The sequence below is a fragment of the Tenrec ecaudatus genome, chromosome 1, assembly GCF_050624435.1.
Source record: "Tenrec ecaudatus isolate mTenEca1 chromosome 1, mTenEca1.hap1, whole genome shotgun sequence".
NCBI classification, from domain to species: Eukaryota; Metazoa; Chordata; class Mammalia; order Afrosoricida; family Tenrecidae; genus Tenrec; species Tenrec ecaudatus.
In genome coordinates, this window is record NC_134530.1 from 253,356,012 (window position 1) to 253,371,920 (window position 15,909).

Genomic DNA, 15,909 nt, shown 5'->3' on the forward strand with positions numbered 1-15,909 from the left:
AGTAGCCCAGGGGCAGACCACACGGCTGGCGAGGCTCTGCCCCTTTGGAGCAGGGGGAGGGAAGAGGAGCGAGCCACAAGCACCCCTGTGCTTTCTCAGGGCCCCCCACACTCGTTTTTGCCAGAGGCATTTGTACTTCTCACACGTCAAACGTGGTGCCTTTCAGCGTGCACCTCCTGAGCTCTGTGTCTATTGTGCTCCCCCCTCCCCCCTCCCTGATAAAGTTCTCCTGAGTATGGGCGGTTTGGAACTAGCCTTCCAGGGCCATAGAAGCTCTACACTATGATGTGGTTGGCTGCTGTCCATTTGGTTCCAAGGCATGGAAACCTCAGACATGGATGCTGCTGTCATGATGATGCCAGCTCCACACTCGTTGGCAGGCCCCTCTAGTTGTGGCCATTCTGTTTGAACTGTCTTCTGGAAGTCCCTTTGTCACACTACAACTGTCTGTTGTGGCCTCTAGGGTTGTCGTTGGCTAGTTTGGGCTAGTGGATTACCAGGCCTTTCTTCCTAGTCTGCCTTGGTCTGGGACCTTGGCCCAAACCTGTTCCCCATGGATTGCTGCGTTGATGATTGAGCTTCTGGTGGCATGACTTCCAGCATCATTGCAACATCCACGCCACCACAGAATGAAAAACGGGTGGTGGTAAGCTAGCAGTTTCTAGCTGAAAAGAATGTGCCTCAAGCACACCAGCCTATGTGATCACAAGGTGTTGATAGGATCAGATATCAGGCATCAAAGAACAAAAAGACATATCATTTTGAATGATGGGGAGTGCGGAGTAGGGACCCAAAGCCCATCTGCAGACAATTGGACATCCCCTTATAGAAGGGTCATGGGGAAGAGACAAGCCAGTCAGGATGCAGTGTAGCAACGATGAAACATACAACTGTCCTCTAGTTCCTAAATGCTTCCTTCCCCCCACTATCATGATGCCAATTCTACCTTACAAACCTGGCTAGACCAGAGGATGTACACTGGTACAGATAGGAACTGGGAACATAGGGAATCCATACCAGATGAACCCCTCAGGACCAGTGGTGAGAGTGGTGATACCAGGAGGGTGGAGGGAGGGGTGGGTGGGAGGGGGGAACTGCTTACAAGGATCTACATATAACCTCCTCCCTAGGAGATGGACAACGGAAAAGTGGGTGAAGGGAGACGTCAGACAGTGTAAGATATGACAAAATAATAATAATTTATAAATTATCAAGGGTTCATGAGGGAGGTGGAAAAGGGAGGGAGGGACAAAAATGAGGAGCTGATGCCAGGGGCTTAAGCGGAGAGCACATGTTTTGAGAATGATGATGTACAGATGTGCTTGACACATAGATGGATGCATGGATCGTGATGAGTTGTATGAGCCCCCAATAAAATGTTTAAAAAACAAAAGAATGTGTTTCATGGCATCGTAGGCTGTTGTAAACCAGTAATATATTCCTGTCGACTTTGCTTATTAAACATGAATTATGAATAAGTTCTAGTTGATTCCACCTTGCATTGTCTTTGAAAAAGTGGGGGTATGGGCTCTTTTAAAAGATGAACAACTGCTGAGGCTCAAAGTGCTTCACAACATTGCTGAGATCGCTCCGTCTCGGAACCAGAACTTCCCTGTGTCCAATGACGTTTTCCTCTCAGAGGTGACCTGGATATTTGCTGCCTCAGCAGCATCTGGATCTGGCAGGGCAGGTAGAAAAAGAAAAGTGGAAGAAGAAAGTCACTTTGTCCTTAGCTGCTGGTACTGTGGTGCCCACTTGTCAAGTTCTGTATAAAATTAAGTTCATTAGAGCAGAGTTTCCGAACCTCCTCTGGACCCTGAGCCCAGACCTCCCGCAGATGGCTGTGGGCCAGCAGGGCATGAGAATCCCTGTCATAGGAAACATATCAGGAAGCTGAGAAGGGACGCAGCAAGGTTTGGTGTCCTGCTGGAGAGCAGAGGTGGGGGCAGCAAGGTACTGCGCGCACAGCTGCTGCATAATGAGCTCAGAGGGGTTACCCCCTGGCAAGGTGAACAGTAGGATCATTCTCAAAATGTGCCAAGCTACAGGAGCCGGGACAGTTGGAGCCATGAACTGAACGCTGAGCAACCCCATCAGACAGACCAACTGTCAGACACTTCTTTTGAGCTTCTCAGGCAAGATCCCTTGGAAGGACAGAGATGCTCTTACTAACAGAGTGCTTATTTGGAGCTTCTAAACTCCAGATTTTTACAGCCAGGAAGGAGAAAGCTCTTGCCTTGTGCTTCTGACCGGCCTCCCACACCAATGGCTCATTCTGTTATGAAGCATCTTTCTGCTTTATTGGGTCTGGCGGTCATTTTTTGCACACAACAAGCTTAGCTCAGTGAAATACTTCCCAAAGAGGCTTTGGAATAACTTTTGTGAAAGAAGTTAGCTTATGGGTGGATCCTTTTTGTCCGCCACGATTCTTGCCGCCATTCACTTTTCAGCAATGTCTAATATTCCATTCTAACCATGAAAAGGCCCAACAGGAATGGGTTAGCAACATCCGCAGGGGAAGTGGAGTCATTTTCAACACAGGGCACCTTCAAGTGGGCCAGAGTAGACCTCTGATCCACAGGGTTCGCCATGGCTGGGTTTTCTGCAGTAGATCAACAGGTCACTGGGGGCTTTGGAAGGACTCAAACTGCCCACCTCTCCGTTAGTTGCTGGGCGCATGGACCACACACCCCACCAGGGACTCCGTGTGGGTTTGAAGAACTTCTTTTTTACTCTTTCTGTGTCTCTGTGAAGGAGGGAATGGTACGTTACCCAGACGTTACAGCGCAGGAAACCCTTCCGATTTTGTTAGCTGCGAGGTGGATGCACCTGCTGTGTCTTCGGTCGCCCCCAACTACTCTTTAGCTCTGCTGCTGGTGGTTCGGTATAAAGTTATTGATAACCTTTGGTGGTTTGGAGTCTTCTCCTCTGTGCAATTTAACCTGGAGCAGCTGCTGGATGACTCAAATATGACTTTGGTGATATGTATAGCCTATCGATTGCATAGTTCTTTCACGCAGTTGTCATTCGATTAATGTGTATTGATTGATTCCAGCGCCCTGAGCACTGAGATGCATTCTAAGCAGCTTGCAGCTGTGTGTGTGTGTGTGTGTGTGTGTGTGTGTAGAAGCAGCAGCAGGAGGCCATGGAGGATGGAACGACTGATGCTAACTGGGTGGTGATCCTGCTATTGTTGGTGGTAGTGGTTCCACGCGATGACTCTCTCCTGGCTCTAGGACTAAAGAAGCCATTTTCATATCATTTGCCTTGCACATCCAAATTCTGGGCATGACCTAACTCACTCAGCTGAGACATTTCCCCCCTGTGAGATGGAGGTAGGTTGCTAAGCAACTAGATCCGTAATTGGTAAATGCTTATATATGATTTGATTTGAGTTACATACAAAAATATGTAGCTGTTTTTTTCCTCTTCTTTATTAGACAACTGATTATCATTTGATCATATTTTGCCCACATAAACTAAAATAACTGCTTTAGTCATTTTTCGAACAATCGCATGGGGGTAGTGAATAGACTCCGGGTCTAGAAGACAGAAAACTTGAATTCTCGCTCCAAGTATGCAGATCATTAGCCCTGTGGATAAAATCAGGTGGCTTGTGAGCTGCTGCTGTTTTTTAATCTGTAAATGAGGTGCTGACACCTTCTCTGCTTGCCTCTCAGGGGCGAGTGACCTATGGAGGCAATATTTGGAAAATGCTTTATAAAGAGTAAAACATACCAAGGCCTGAGAATTGCCTAACACCCCAGGCTATTAAATCTTGAGATACGGCGTCTGAAGGGATAACTCCAAAGACCGAATTGATTAAGAAATCTTGATTGAGCACACCCTATCTCTTTACCATGGTGCTACGCAATGAGACCGGTCTAGGAACTGCAGAAGAAATGTAAGGCATAGCTCAACCCTGTGTAATTAATAATGCAGTGTTGGAAGCAAGGCTAATAACCTGCGGAAGCAAGAGGTCATCCCACAGAGCCACCTCTTATTAAACGTCAAAGCAGGATATATATATATATATATGACCCACTGCTATAAGACCCACTGCTGTAAGATTTTGAGGGACTAAGAGTGTATAACTGTGTCTCATTTACCCTGAGACCAGAAGAACTAGATGATGTCTGGCTATCAGACCATTATGATCAGGGCCACAAAAGATAGATCCTGCTTGAAAAGAGGAAACTTGGAAGGGGGCTTAAAGTCTTAGAAAATCCAAACTAACTGGACTTGTTGAGGAGACTAGAGGACTTCTCAAGACTATCATCCTGACATTCTCCGTAACGTCTTACCTGAAACTACCCTGAGTTCACCTTTTAGATAAAATACAGATTGACTCATATAATAAGGAATATTACCTGTAGGTAGTGCATACCTTTAAAAAATCTATTGTTTATGAGATCAAATAAAGCAAAAGTAAAGGGTTACTGGAAACAAAATACTGACACATTGTTTCAGATTACTGGAAACAAAATATTGACACTTTGTTTCAGATTACTGGAAACAAAATACTGACACATTGTCACAAATGTAACCTATGCCACCGGACAGTTTCTGTTGAATTGTTCCAATTTCTGTAGTCGTCATTAAATTTCCATAATTTGCTACGTGAATTTTCACGGAAAACACAGCAAAATATTTTCTAAGAGGAATCCAAGGGAAACAAGGAGGGTCTTTTCAGTTTGGCATGGCCTGAAGTCCTCTCCGAAGGCAGCTTGTTCAAGTCCAGAAGAACGGGCAGTTTTTGGAGAACACGGGTAAATTTATCGTCACGATCACCACCTTTTCTGACTCGTAACTGTCTGGTGAGAGTTTTCTTCACGCAACATTCTTTGAGGTTAGTGGTCAGCTGTGTTTTGCTTCCTAACAGCAAACATTTTGATATCATATCATAAAGGACCTTCCTGCACTAATGAAAGGGATCATTTACATAAAAATTACAAACACCCCAAGGCCCATATGGTTGTTCTGCCACCAGAGACATGGAAATGACCTCCCTGACAGCCAATTAGAACACGGAAAGGTGCAGGAGGATGGCCCTAGTCTGTGTCTGGAAAGTTTCCAAGATGACTAACAAATGCTTTGGGGTGCTAGCAGAGTATGCATTCTTTCCAAACGAAGCGTAACAGGTATTTTGTACAGGTAGATGGATATCTGAACTGTTCTCAGAAGCTCTGCATCAGACTGCAGGTTCTTGTCACCTCTCCCCACAATGTACAATCTGTTCCATTATCGTGGACCCCCATGGGTTTGCTGGGAGCTGCTGTGGTCTGTCATGTCATTGCTCATTATCAGAGAGCCTGAATCCTTAGAGCATTGAAATACCTTCTAACGGCACATGAGCCGTGGTAGCCGTGGCAGCGCTCACCGTTTTCAGGGTTAAATGGCCACTAGGATCATCCTGGACGTGCTGACAAGGAAGACTTGGCCGCTGTCACGCCCTCCTGGGCCAGGACCCTTTCTGTGCAGCAGGTGCAGCTGCTCTGAGGCCCTCACTCGGCCCTTCTCCTGAGTAGTTTTTTAGTTAATATTTCACCCATCAATTGCTTGGATCAGCTTTAGTTGCTTTTGAATGACCTCTTCCTAATTTCATAAACATTTTTTTAAAAATAATAAAATTAACCCATGGCTGACTCTTCCCCATGGAACACTTTCTCAGACAAGATGAAATGTTCTCTGGACCTGGTGAGGAGTACGCCGTACATGGATTTTTACAAAGGACAGAGAATCCAAAGAATGTACGACCTGGGCTTTCTCTGCGCCCATAGGAAAGTTCTGTTCTTCGCACAGCTAGTCATTCTTTACACACACACAAATTGTGAGGTCAGAAATTTGCGAATTCCCTAGGGCTGGTGGTGCAGTGGTTACACAGTGGGCTGCTAACTGGAGTAGGTGAGCCGTCTGAGACCACCAGCTGCTCAGTGGGAGAGAGGAGAGACGTTCTATTCCCATAAAGAGGACGCCCACAGGGGCAGTGCTAAGCTGTCCCCACCAGGTGCTGTGAGTGGGCATAGGCGTCCACTGCATGGCAGTGAGCTTGGTTTGGTTTGTCTTTTTTTTTTTTTTTTGAGACACCAAGTGTGGCAGCGAACCAATTGTGACAAGTGTCGGGGTGTACCTATGTTACCCCGGGTTTTCGATAGCAATTGTTTGTTTCCTGGATAGTTTGCCAGGCCTTTTTCCCAACGTGCCTCCCACCTTTTCTTTAGTGCCTGAGCCTATTGGCTCCACCACCCAGGGATGCCTCGGTTGAATTCCCACGAGATGAGTTTAGAATGACAAGTTTCCTATAGAAATGCCCCACAATTCTGAAAATCCACGTGGTAGGTTGGCAAATCATCTACCGCTCAAGGGAAAACAAACCAAAGGAAATTTTAGAAAATCCCCACAAATTCTTTCATTTCGCCCTCTAATCTGTTCCACTGAAGCCCAAGACTTAGTTCCACCTAAGTCATTGAAATCCAGCAGCTATTTATCTTTCTTTCTTCTTCTTTTATTTTTAAATGAGGTTTGGGTAGACGTAGTCAAGAACAAGTAACCATCCCATAGGAACACTGTCTCCATTCCAAACGGATTCCTGGATTCACGTGTTAGGACAGCTGCCGTCTGTCTGCTTGGGAAATGAGAAAGGACAGCGGAAAGAAAGGGGTGGAAGCGAAGCAAGGCACTCAGTAGGTTCAAATTCTGGCTAAGTAGCGACCATAGCTCTTCTCACAGCCTGGCACACCCCCGTTTTCTTTATAGGTGTTCAGTAAATATTAATTTCATCCTGTGGGAGAAACTATCGTTCTCCCTGAAAGAAGACATAGGGACTTAAATGGCGCTCAGGGATATTTAAAGCTGTATACTGGGATGAACGTGTGAATGTATTGGCAAGAAGGAGACAAGTACATTTTACAGTAACTTTTCAGATGAATTTTTTAGTTAAGTCATATAAAACAACCAGCTCATCTAGTTCTCTCCCTTTGGGAAAAAAAATTACGTAGCATCGATTACACAATGTATACATCTGGACAAAATAATGTATACATCTGGACAAAATGCCTTTACCGGGCCATTTCTTTTCTGCCTGCCTCTCCTTTGTGTCGTTGGATAATACCATTATACGTGAACAGTTTCAGTAGCCTACCCTTCTCTTATCTGTGTGTCATTGAAGTGCTCTATAGAAAGAGCTGACTTCCCAAGAAATTGAAATATATAATTACCAATCAAGAAGCTGGTTTTAATGATGTTACCATGAAAGTTATTTAGAATCCAGGACTATGGAATATGATTTCATTAATTTTAGCATTCTGAACTTCTCCTAATAGATTTCTTCTATCCACGTATTTTAAGGAGAAAACAATTTGGTGATGTGCTCTCAAAATAATTCACTTATTACTTTGACTAGAAGCCAAAGAAGTTCTCTAAGTGGAGTAGAGATTACAGGAATCGGTGCAGACTTTTTACATTAGAAAGGAGTTTGGCGTTTTTCTGGTTTTCAGAATGCATGCCCTCCTCTCACGAATACTCTCTGTAAGTGGTTCTTCCAGCTACTACCTGGATGTGTTCAGGGCAGAAAGCATACTCACTGGGCTAAGCAGCCCCAGCATGGGTGCGTTGCTCCAGTTTTAGAACAAGATCTTTTTATAAATTGTGATAGTCACAAAATCTCGTGACAACTTGAGGATATTAAGAGTGAAGGGGTGAAGTATAGCCTGTCAATCAGGTCAGAGCCTGATGATGCCTCCTTGTGGGTGTGGCCTTCCCATGAGGATTCTGGGAACTTCCTCTCTTTCTCCCTGGAATCAGGCCACACTCTCTCTCTCTGCTTCACCCTCCTGTTGACAAGCCACACATGGAGCCATGCTGATGGCAGCCAGAGCCCTGGAGAGGTGTCCACCTCATTGGATTCACAAGACTTTTCATCCACCGGCCTGTGATCTTCCTGCATTCTGCATCATTGCATGTGCCTGTGTGAATCCGAAGAGTGATTTATGGACTAGCATCAGACTTATGGGCTAATATCAAGCTTATAGACTTGATCTGGACTGTGCTGGGATGTTTTCTCAATATACAGTTACTCTTTGATATAAAGCTCCCTCTTACACATACGTGAGTGTCAATGAGTTTGTTTCTCTAGTCGACCGGTCTAACACATGAAGTTACAAAATACCAGTACATTTCACCTCCTTGTTTGCTACTTGTGTTTAAGTCTGATCCATGTTCAGAATGGGCCCAACTGGTGCAGTGAGTTAAGCATTGGGCTGCTAACCACAAGGTCAGAGATTCTAACTCATCAGCTGCTACGAGGGAGAAATATGAGGCAGTCTGTGCCAGTAAAGATGCATAGTCACAAGGGAGCCCTACGGAGCAGCTCGACTTTGTACCATAGGGTTTCTATGGGCATCAGTGGGAGGGAACACACAGTCAAAGGCAGCATGTTGTAACATAGGACACACAGACCTAGATTCCGTCTCAGCTCCACTGCTTACGACCCCGTTCCTTCAAAGTGCCACTTATTAAGTCCTTCCTGTGTGCCAGGAATATCCTAAACCCTTTATGTTTGTATTTTAGGGGGGAAAGAGGTCTTTAAAGTAGGTACCATTTGGGTTGTATTTTACACTGCAGAAATGAAGCTTGATAGTGTTTAAAATAATTATGGGTGGTGTCAATGATGAACACTCTCGACTGCTAACTGAAAAATCAGAGATGCAGGTCTACCAAGAGACACCCTCAGAAGCAAGGTCTGGCATGTGGGGTAGAACGCAGAGCAGCCATCTTCCGGAGATGCCACCTTCCACAGTGCGCAGAGTAGGTCTGCTGACATTTGACCAAAACTTTAAAGGCAATGAGAGAATAAATCCTATGCCTATCACTGTTTGTGGTAGAGTATTCTAGGCTGATGCCCGAGCCTGTAAAATAGGCCCTAAAGTAGGATTGTGTCTGGAAGCCAGTCTGGGTGGAGAAAATAGTGAAAAAGGAGGTCACATTAGACCTTACAGACCATTCTAAGCACCTTGCCTTCTCCTCTGAGTGAGAGGGGGTACCGCATAAGAGGTACTGAACAGAGCTGGCTTGGTTTTGTGTGAATGATTTCTCTGGTTACTATGCAGAGAACAGTCTTCAGAGAGGAAGCAGGTGTCAAACCAGAGGAGACATACATTAGAAGGCAGTTTCGGGAGTCTTGGCAATAGAAGTTGGGGACTCAGAATAAGATGCTCGCAGCACAGGTGGCAACAGAGGGCTACATCCCGACCTATTCTGAAAAAGGAGCTTGATGAGTTGGGTGCGTGGTGTTAGGAAAAGGAGAAACAAAGATGCCTGTGGCCCGGGAAGCACATCATTGCTACTTGCTGATCGGTGGATAGAGTGACCTATGTACAACAGAACGAAACGTGGCCCAGTCTTGCACTCCCCCACAATTGTCCATGTATGCACCCATTGTTTAGCCACCATAGCACTGCATCTCTTTTGCTCGCTTTCTACTTTACCAAGAATGATGGCCCCTTCTCAGGGACCGGTCTCTCCCGATAAGCTGTCCAAAGTGCATGAGACAAAGTCTAACCATCCTCCTTCCGAAGGAACGTGCCGGCTATACTTCTCCCAAGGCAGATTTGTTTGTTCTTCTGGCTGACGTGGAGAGCAGGCCATGGTATTTCCACTAGTCTTCATCAACACTACATTCAAACCAAACAGTGCTTCTCTGGCCCTGAGTGAGGCCCTGCTGGTGCAGTGGTGCGTGCCTGTGAGCCCCCAGGCCTCTCCATGAGAGAAAACACCTAGCACGCTGCTCCCCCAGAATTTCCATCTAGAAAACCCTATGGGGCATTTTGACTCTGTCCTACAAAATTAGAAAAATCAACTCAATGAACATAGAAAGGATATATATATAGCTTCAAAAGTTTGTGGGAAAATGCCCTTCTTTTTCTAGTTTCTCATGAATTTTTAAACACTCCCTCAAATATAAAAAGTTTGAAAAGTTTCTTTAGATGTTCTAGGGATATATCATACAAATGAGGAGGACTCGGGACTGAGCCCTGGAACACTCCGTCATTAAGAAACTGGAGAGAAGGAGCCGTCAGAGGAGCCCGGGAGAAAAGAAGGGTAGTGGTTCCCACAGGTGCAGTCCGATGGCTACTGAAAAGCAGTTACTGCACGTCTTAGCTCACCCCGGCCAAAGGGGTCTCAGTGGCCAGTGGAGCTGAAGTCTGAGGGGAGTGTCCTGACAGAGAACAAATAGGAATGGGAGAGAGTCAGTATAAACAGCACTTTTCACGAGTTTTGCTACAAAAATAAGGAAAGAGTAGTTGGCTGGGGGAGTAGAATCAAGAGAATGATTTTTTAAAACTATTTTCTTGGGCGCTAATACAGATAACATATCATTCTATTATTCAATCATATCAAGTAGTATGGTACAGTTGCTACCACAGTTTATTTCAAAACATTATTTTCCTTCCCGAACTCCTCGGCACCATCTCCCTTTTACTTCCCCCATCACACACCTCTGTACTCCCCACCACCCCTGAAATCCTTATTCTATTTGCCATCCTGTGGGTTCATCAATCCTGGGTTTCATATACTGAAAAACCGAAAAGCACGTAACAAAAATTCAAGTGGCTGCCTCATCCTTTCACTTCAGCACAAAAGAATCCCAAATGCAAATGAATATACAACACCTTCCAGTTATTGACAGATCATCTTCCTCCCCCTCCTTGCCCTCTCTCCAAGAAGAGGTAGGCAGCTCACCAGCTGTGAGGAGCCACTGAGCAGAGGAATGTGTCAGAAGAACTCGGTGCTGACGGCCTGTGCCACTGTCTGACATGGCACCTGGGTGGGTCGCTGTTCCTTTGGAGAGAACATGGCTGAAGAGGAATAAAAACTGCCAAGAGAAGCAAGGGAAGAGTTCCCTGGGAGGAAGGGAGCCCTTCCGTGACACCCTCCTTTCTTAAGGAAATCGTCAGGAAGAATGACAATGAAATGATGGGGGAAATATACCCCCCCACCCACCTTCACTCAGTGACAAAAGGGACCGTGGCAGAAATCTGCTTCCTGGGCCCTGGAATGTTCAGCCTCGTCCAGGAGGGACTGTCGAGTCCCTTCAGAGTGGCCCTCTGCACCGGAGCCTCAGGAGGATATTGCCACCAGAAGGTGCTGTCCCTCTTGTATTCCCTCCCTCCATGTTTCACTCTTGTGACATCGATTTTTGGTTTTCTGGGAAGAGCAAGCTTTGAGATTACGAGGCAGTGAAACCCAGGAACAGCGAGGTGAAGATGAGTTTCTGAGGGGTGCAGTGGGGGTGGGGCAAGAGGGAGCTGCTGCCCAGGAGTCCAGGATGAAAGAGAATGTTTTAAAACCAATCGTGCCATACTGCTTGATGTGACGGAATGATGGAGGGGCGTGATACCTGTACTAGCTCCCCATAAAATGGTTTCGGAAAAGACCAAAAGAAGGTGATGCAGTTGACTGTTGTGTGCGGTGGGGGGTTCGTAGTTCATTTATTTCCCCTCTTGACCTGAACCAGCCTTTTTTCTCCCCAGCTGTGTACATAACAGGCCTCCATCATTTGCCTCGTCCAAAGCATGATTAGTGTTGATGCAGAAATAAAACCAAATGCTTTGTGATCCTTGAGAGAGACAAGGACGGGGGTGCCAGCCATGTTGACTTTGTCTTTCTGAGCTCGGCCTGTCGGGTAACTGAGCAGGACCCTGGACAGACTAAAGTTTTGAGCCACAGAATAAAGTCGAGGCATCTCAGATCCTTTATAGCATTTAAGGACGAAAAATGGAGTCTCTGCAACAAGAATCACATGTGAAAACACTAAGCATTAATTACAGAAGCAAATATGTTGTTTTCAGTTGCCTGTGGTGTTCCAGAGGGAGGAAGGATGGCTGGGAGAACTTCCAGCTACTAGCTTTGCCAGGCCTTTCTTCCTTGTCTGCCTAATTCTGGAAGCCTTGTTGAATACTGTTCACTGTCAGTGAACCCTGCTAGTATCTGAAAGATCAGTGGTGTGGCTTCTAGTGTAACAGCGACACACAGCAACACAGTATGAACAACTGAAGATGGGTGATGGAGACATGAGTCCAGGCGTGTGTTGCTTAATGCCCGGTATACATTCTGTGAAATAAGATGATACATCATTTGTACACGGAGCCAACGCCATGCGGTACTAACCTGGGGGCTGTGACCACCTCAAGAGAGTGCCCATTCTAGGTCTACATAGCTAAGGTTGCCTTCTCTGTTAAGTCTGCCACCGAATGGCCAGTCTACCTGAGGGAAGTCTGCCTGGGAGGTGACGGTGGGAGTCAACAGGAATGTCCAAGCCAGACCTGAGGTACATAGGGCATGTGGCTTTCCATTGAGGCCCTGCAGGACCACAGGGCCAAGGAACCAAGGGGACGTGGGGTTGGGAGTTTGGGCCTGGGCCTCACATAACAGTGGGGCAGCAGTGCGGCTCTGACTTCAAAAGGAGGGTCTGGTGCCCGGGAGCCCGGTGCTCTCCCCATGGGCATATGCGGTGAGTTGTGGTTTGCTTAGCGATTGAGCAGCACCTTATATGCCTAAATATTGTCTTTGAAATGTGGTTATTTATTACTGAAGAATCCATGCTTGTGTTCCCTATTTATATCCTCTGAGAACATTCCCATGATGTGGCGGGCTTCCAACACAGGTCACGACTATTTTAAAAAATAAAAGCACGTTGCCTTACACGCTTCCTTGCCCTGTTTTCGACTTCTCCACGATGAGGTTATGTTAAATATCCGAGGGCACTTGATGGGTGAAGGACGTGATGTGAGCACCCAGTGTGATTGAGGATGCTCCTGGCCCCCTCCACTCCTCCCCTTCGCCATGTGCACTGCTCGCTCCTGGCACTTGCCTGTGAAGGGCATGTTGTATTTGAAGACGGCCCTGCCCCAAAGCCTACTTGCCCCTGGCTCCACACCCTGCACCCCGACGTGGTGATACATGTTCAATTTACATTTATTTCCCCTCTTGACCTGAACCAGCCTTTTTTCTCCCCAGCTGTGTACATAACAGGCCTCCATCGCTTGCCACATGGCTCTTCATTAGACTAACATGGGTTTTACAAGGTGTTAGAATGTTTAACCATGACTCAGACCGTGTCTCACTGGAATTTATGCCACAGAAGTTAAGGATTGATTGCTGTTGTTTATCTCCAAAGATGGCCACCAGTATGCATGCCGAAGCTGAATGAGGCTAACAAGGGATTCATTGTAAACACTGATACAAATGCTGGCCTTGTTCTGATGCACAGGTCACTGGGAGTCTCGTTCATGCTTACAGTGGAATGGCAAACTTTCCGAAGTCGACCACCACGCCCTTTCCCCAGTTGCCTCCGGGTGGACTGGACCATTCAGCCGTTCATTTAGCAGTGGAGCATGGTAACCGTTGGTGCCAAATCAAGGCAATCAAGAGCTCTGATTTGATATGGATAGAGAAACAGCTGCTATTACAGAGCCCACTGAGGGAGAGGGGGGAACGTACTATGAAGGTTTTAAATAAGAGCTTTTAAGGGATTTCTTTAAGAGAAAGAAAATGACTCTACCAGATATGATGATGGAGTAATTTCCCTCTTCCCCCTCTTGCTTTCGTTTGTCTCCAGAGCTGCCCAGAAGTTAAATCTGTCTTCGAAAAAGAAGAAACACCGGCCTTCTACTTCTTCTGTGGCTGAACCACCTCTCTTTGCCACCAGCTTCAGTGGGATCCTGCAGACCTCGCCTCCCCCTGCCCCGCCCTGTCTTCTGAGAGCTGTCAACAAGGTCAAGGACACCCCAGGCCTGGGCAAGGTAGGCGAGTCTGCTGGTGCAGCTTCCCACCACCTCAAAGTGCGCGGTCTGGAGCCAAGGCTGCAGGAGCTACAATTTGTTCAAACTGAGGAAACAAAACAAAATTCAATAAAAACATTATAGATGCGCGTGCGTGTGCATCTAGATAACTAAGAATAGATCGCAAGGGAGTCTTGGCTGTTAACAAGAAAGTGCCAGGCCCTTCTCCCCTGGGCAGGTTCCCACCATCAACCTTAGCAGTAGAGGGCACATTGAGCTACTTAGGGACCTCGCGTGTTTGTTTGTTTGTTTGTTTAAATCCTTTATTTACAGATACCAGTATCATTAAGGTCAAGCCTGACTCATGACAACCTATGTGTCATAGAACTATTTTCCATAGGGTTTCTTCATGGCTGATTTTCACCAGATTTTCATTCCGGGTGCCTTTGGGTAGACTGGAACCTCCACCCTTTAGGGGAGCAGCTGAGGGCCCGTCTGCATACCTAAGTAAAACCACCAAGTTGTTGCTGATTTGATTTGCATAGGAAGTTAGCCTTGCTTTGTCTGACAGAACTGTAGCCGCCGGAAGGGAAGACACGGGACTCAAAGAGAAAACACACCGGGCAGGAGACCAGGAGATAAAATCCTTCCCCATTTCTCTCATTTTCCCTTCAAAGAAGTCATGAGTTCTGTTTCTGAACCAAACAGCTAATGGGATTCCTAGGGAGCACCTAGGTTGCGCATATCTGGCTAGATACATAATTAGAATAGTTAAAGATACTTGGAGAGGGTTATAGGAGCATCAAGACATTTAGCAGCCCTGTTTAGAAGGCTTTGATTTTTAAATGCCATCTCTACACTCTTTCTGTCTCCCACAATAAACGCCTAGGTGAGATAAGGCATGGTTACTCTTCAGTTGCAGAATAAGCTGAGGCTTCTCAAAAGGTTTAGATAAAGATGTGGCTGTTTCCTTTCTTCCCCTGTCACCAGCAGTGGGATAGCCTATACAACCTGGCCAGTCCTTTGCCGACTGGACCTGAATCTGTTCTGAGCTTCACTTTGACAAGTGACCTGTCTTGCTGAAGACAGCAGCTGTTAAATCATAGGGATTGAATTTGTACTTACATAGATCACCCACTGCCGATGCCCTTGACCAAAAGTCAGGCCAACTTGGTAGTCCTCACACCCTCTGCCCATCCTCCTTACACTTGGCTCTCCCTTCAATTGATCTCTTCTCCTTCCTTGTTCCCCTACCCCCAGTTTCACCCTGCCATTAGGAAGAGTTTAACTTGACCTGCTGTTCTCTCCACAAGTGTTTCAGTTCGTTGACAGGTTTTGTTGACTAGGGCCAGGCTTACCCCAATAGAAAGCATCCAAGGTTTGAGAACAACGATGAGAGGTCTCAGCTTGGGCTTTCCCAGGACTGGAGCCAACGTATGAAACAAAGCAGCAGGTTGGGGGCTTGGGAGGGTGGTTCTCATGCCACCAGACAAGTACAGAGCTTCCCATGGGGAGACCTCCGTGTGGATGGAAGCTGGCTCGGAAGGGCAGTGTGTTAGTCTGCGTACTTTAGAGAAACAAATCCACAGAAACTCTTATGTATAAGAGAGAGTTTCATATAAAGGGTAAGTGCATATCAAGAAAACATCCCAACCCAGTGCTGCCCAAGCTCACAAGTCCAACATTAGTCCATATGTCCAACGGCAATCCATAATGTCCTCCTCCATCTCACAAAACACAAGCAATGATGCTGACTGCAGGAGGAAAGCCAAATCAGTGAGCGTGTAAGCATCTCAGCGCTGGCAGGGGTCTCCACACGGCTGCTCCAGCACCCAGGGCTGCATCGGGGTAGGTCCATGTGGCTTCTCCTTGGGGATGTCTTGCAGGAAGTGAGCCTTGCCAGCTGAAGCAGGGAACTGGCTAAGGCAGCTGCCCCCTGGCAAGAGACCCGAGAACTCGAAAGACGAGGCTCACCAAGCCATTTATCCCTCCTTCCTTCAATGAATCCCACATGTGTTTATTGGCCATGTTGGCACAATAAACTAACTCAGGTAGTGATAGCCCCCAAGGGACCATTGTAATAGTAATGGGTGGATGATAAACTGCCTTTATGCAGGGTAGGCCCAAG

General features: G+C 46.5%; 1 protein-coding gene across 1 annotated transcript in view; it reads left to right on the top strand.

The window, feature by feature from the left end:
• KIF26B (kinesin family member 26B) overlaps nt 1-15,909 on the top strand; it is a 587,401-nt gene that overhangs the window by 407,629 nt on the left and 163,863 nt on the right. Inside the window, exon 5 of the mRNA XM_075531356.1 lies at nt 13,619-13,802. Within this exon, the coding sequence (XP_075387471.1) occupies nt 13,619-13,802 (184 nt within the window). The remainder of the gene's footprint in view (nt 1-13,618; nt 13,803-15,909) is intronic.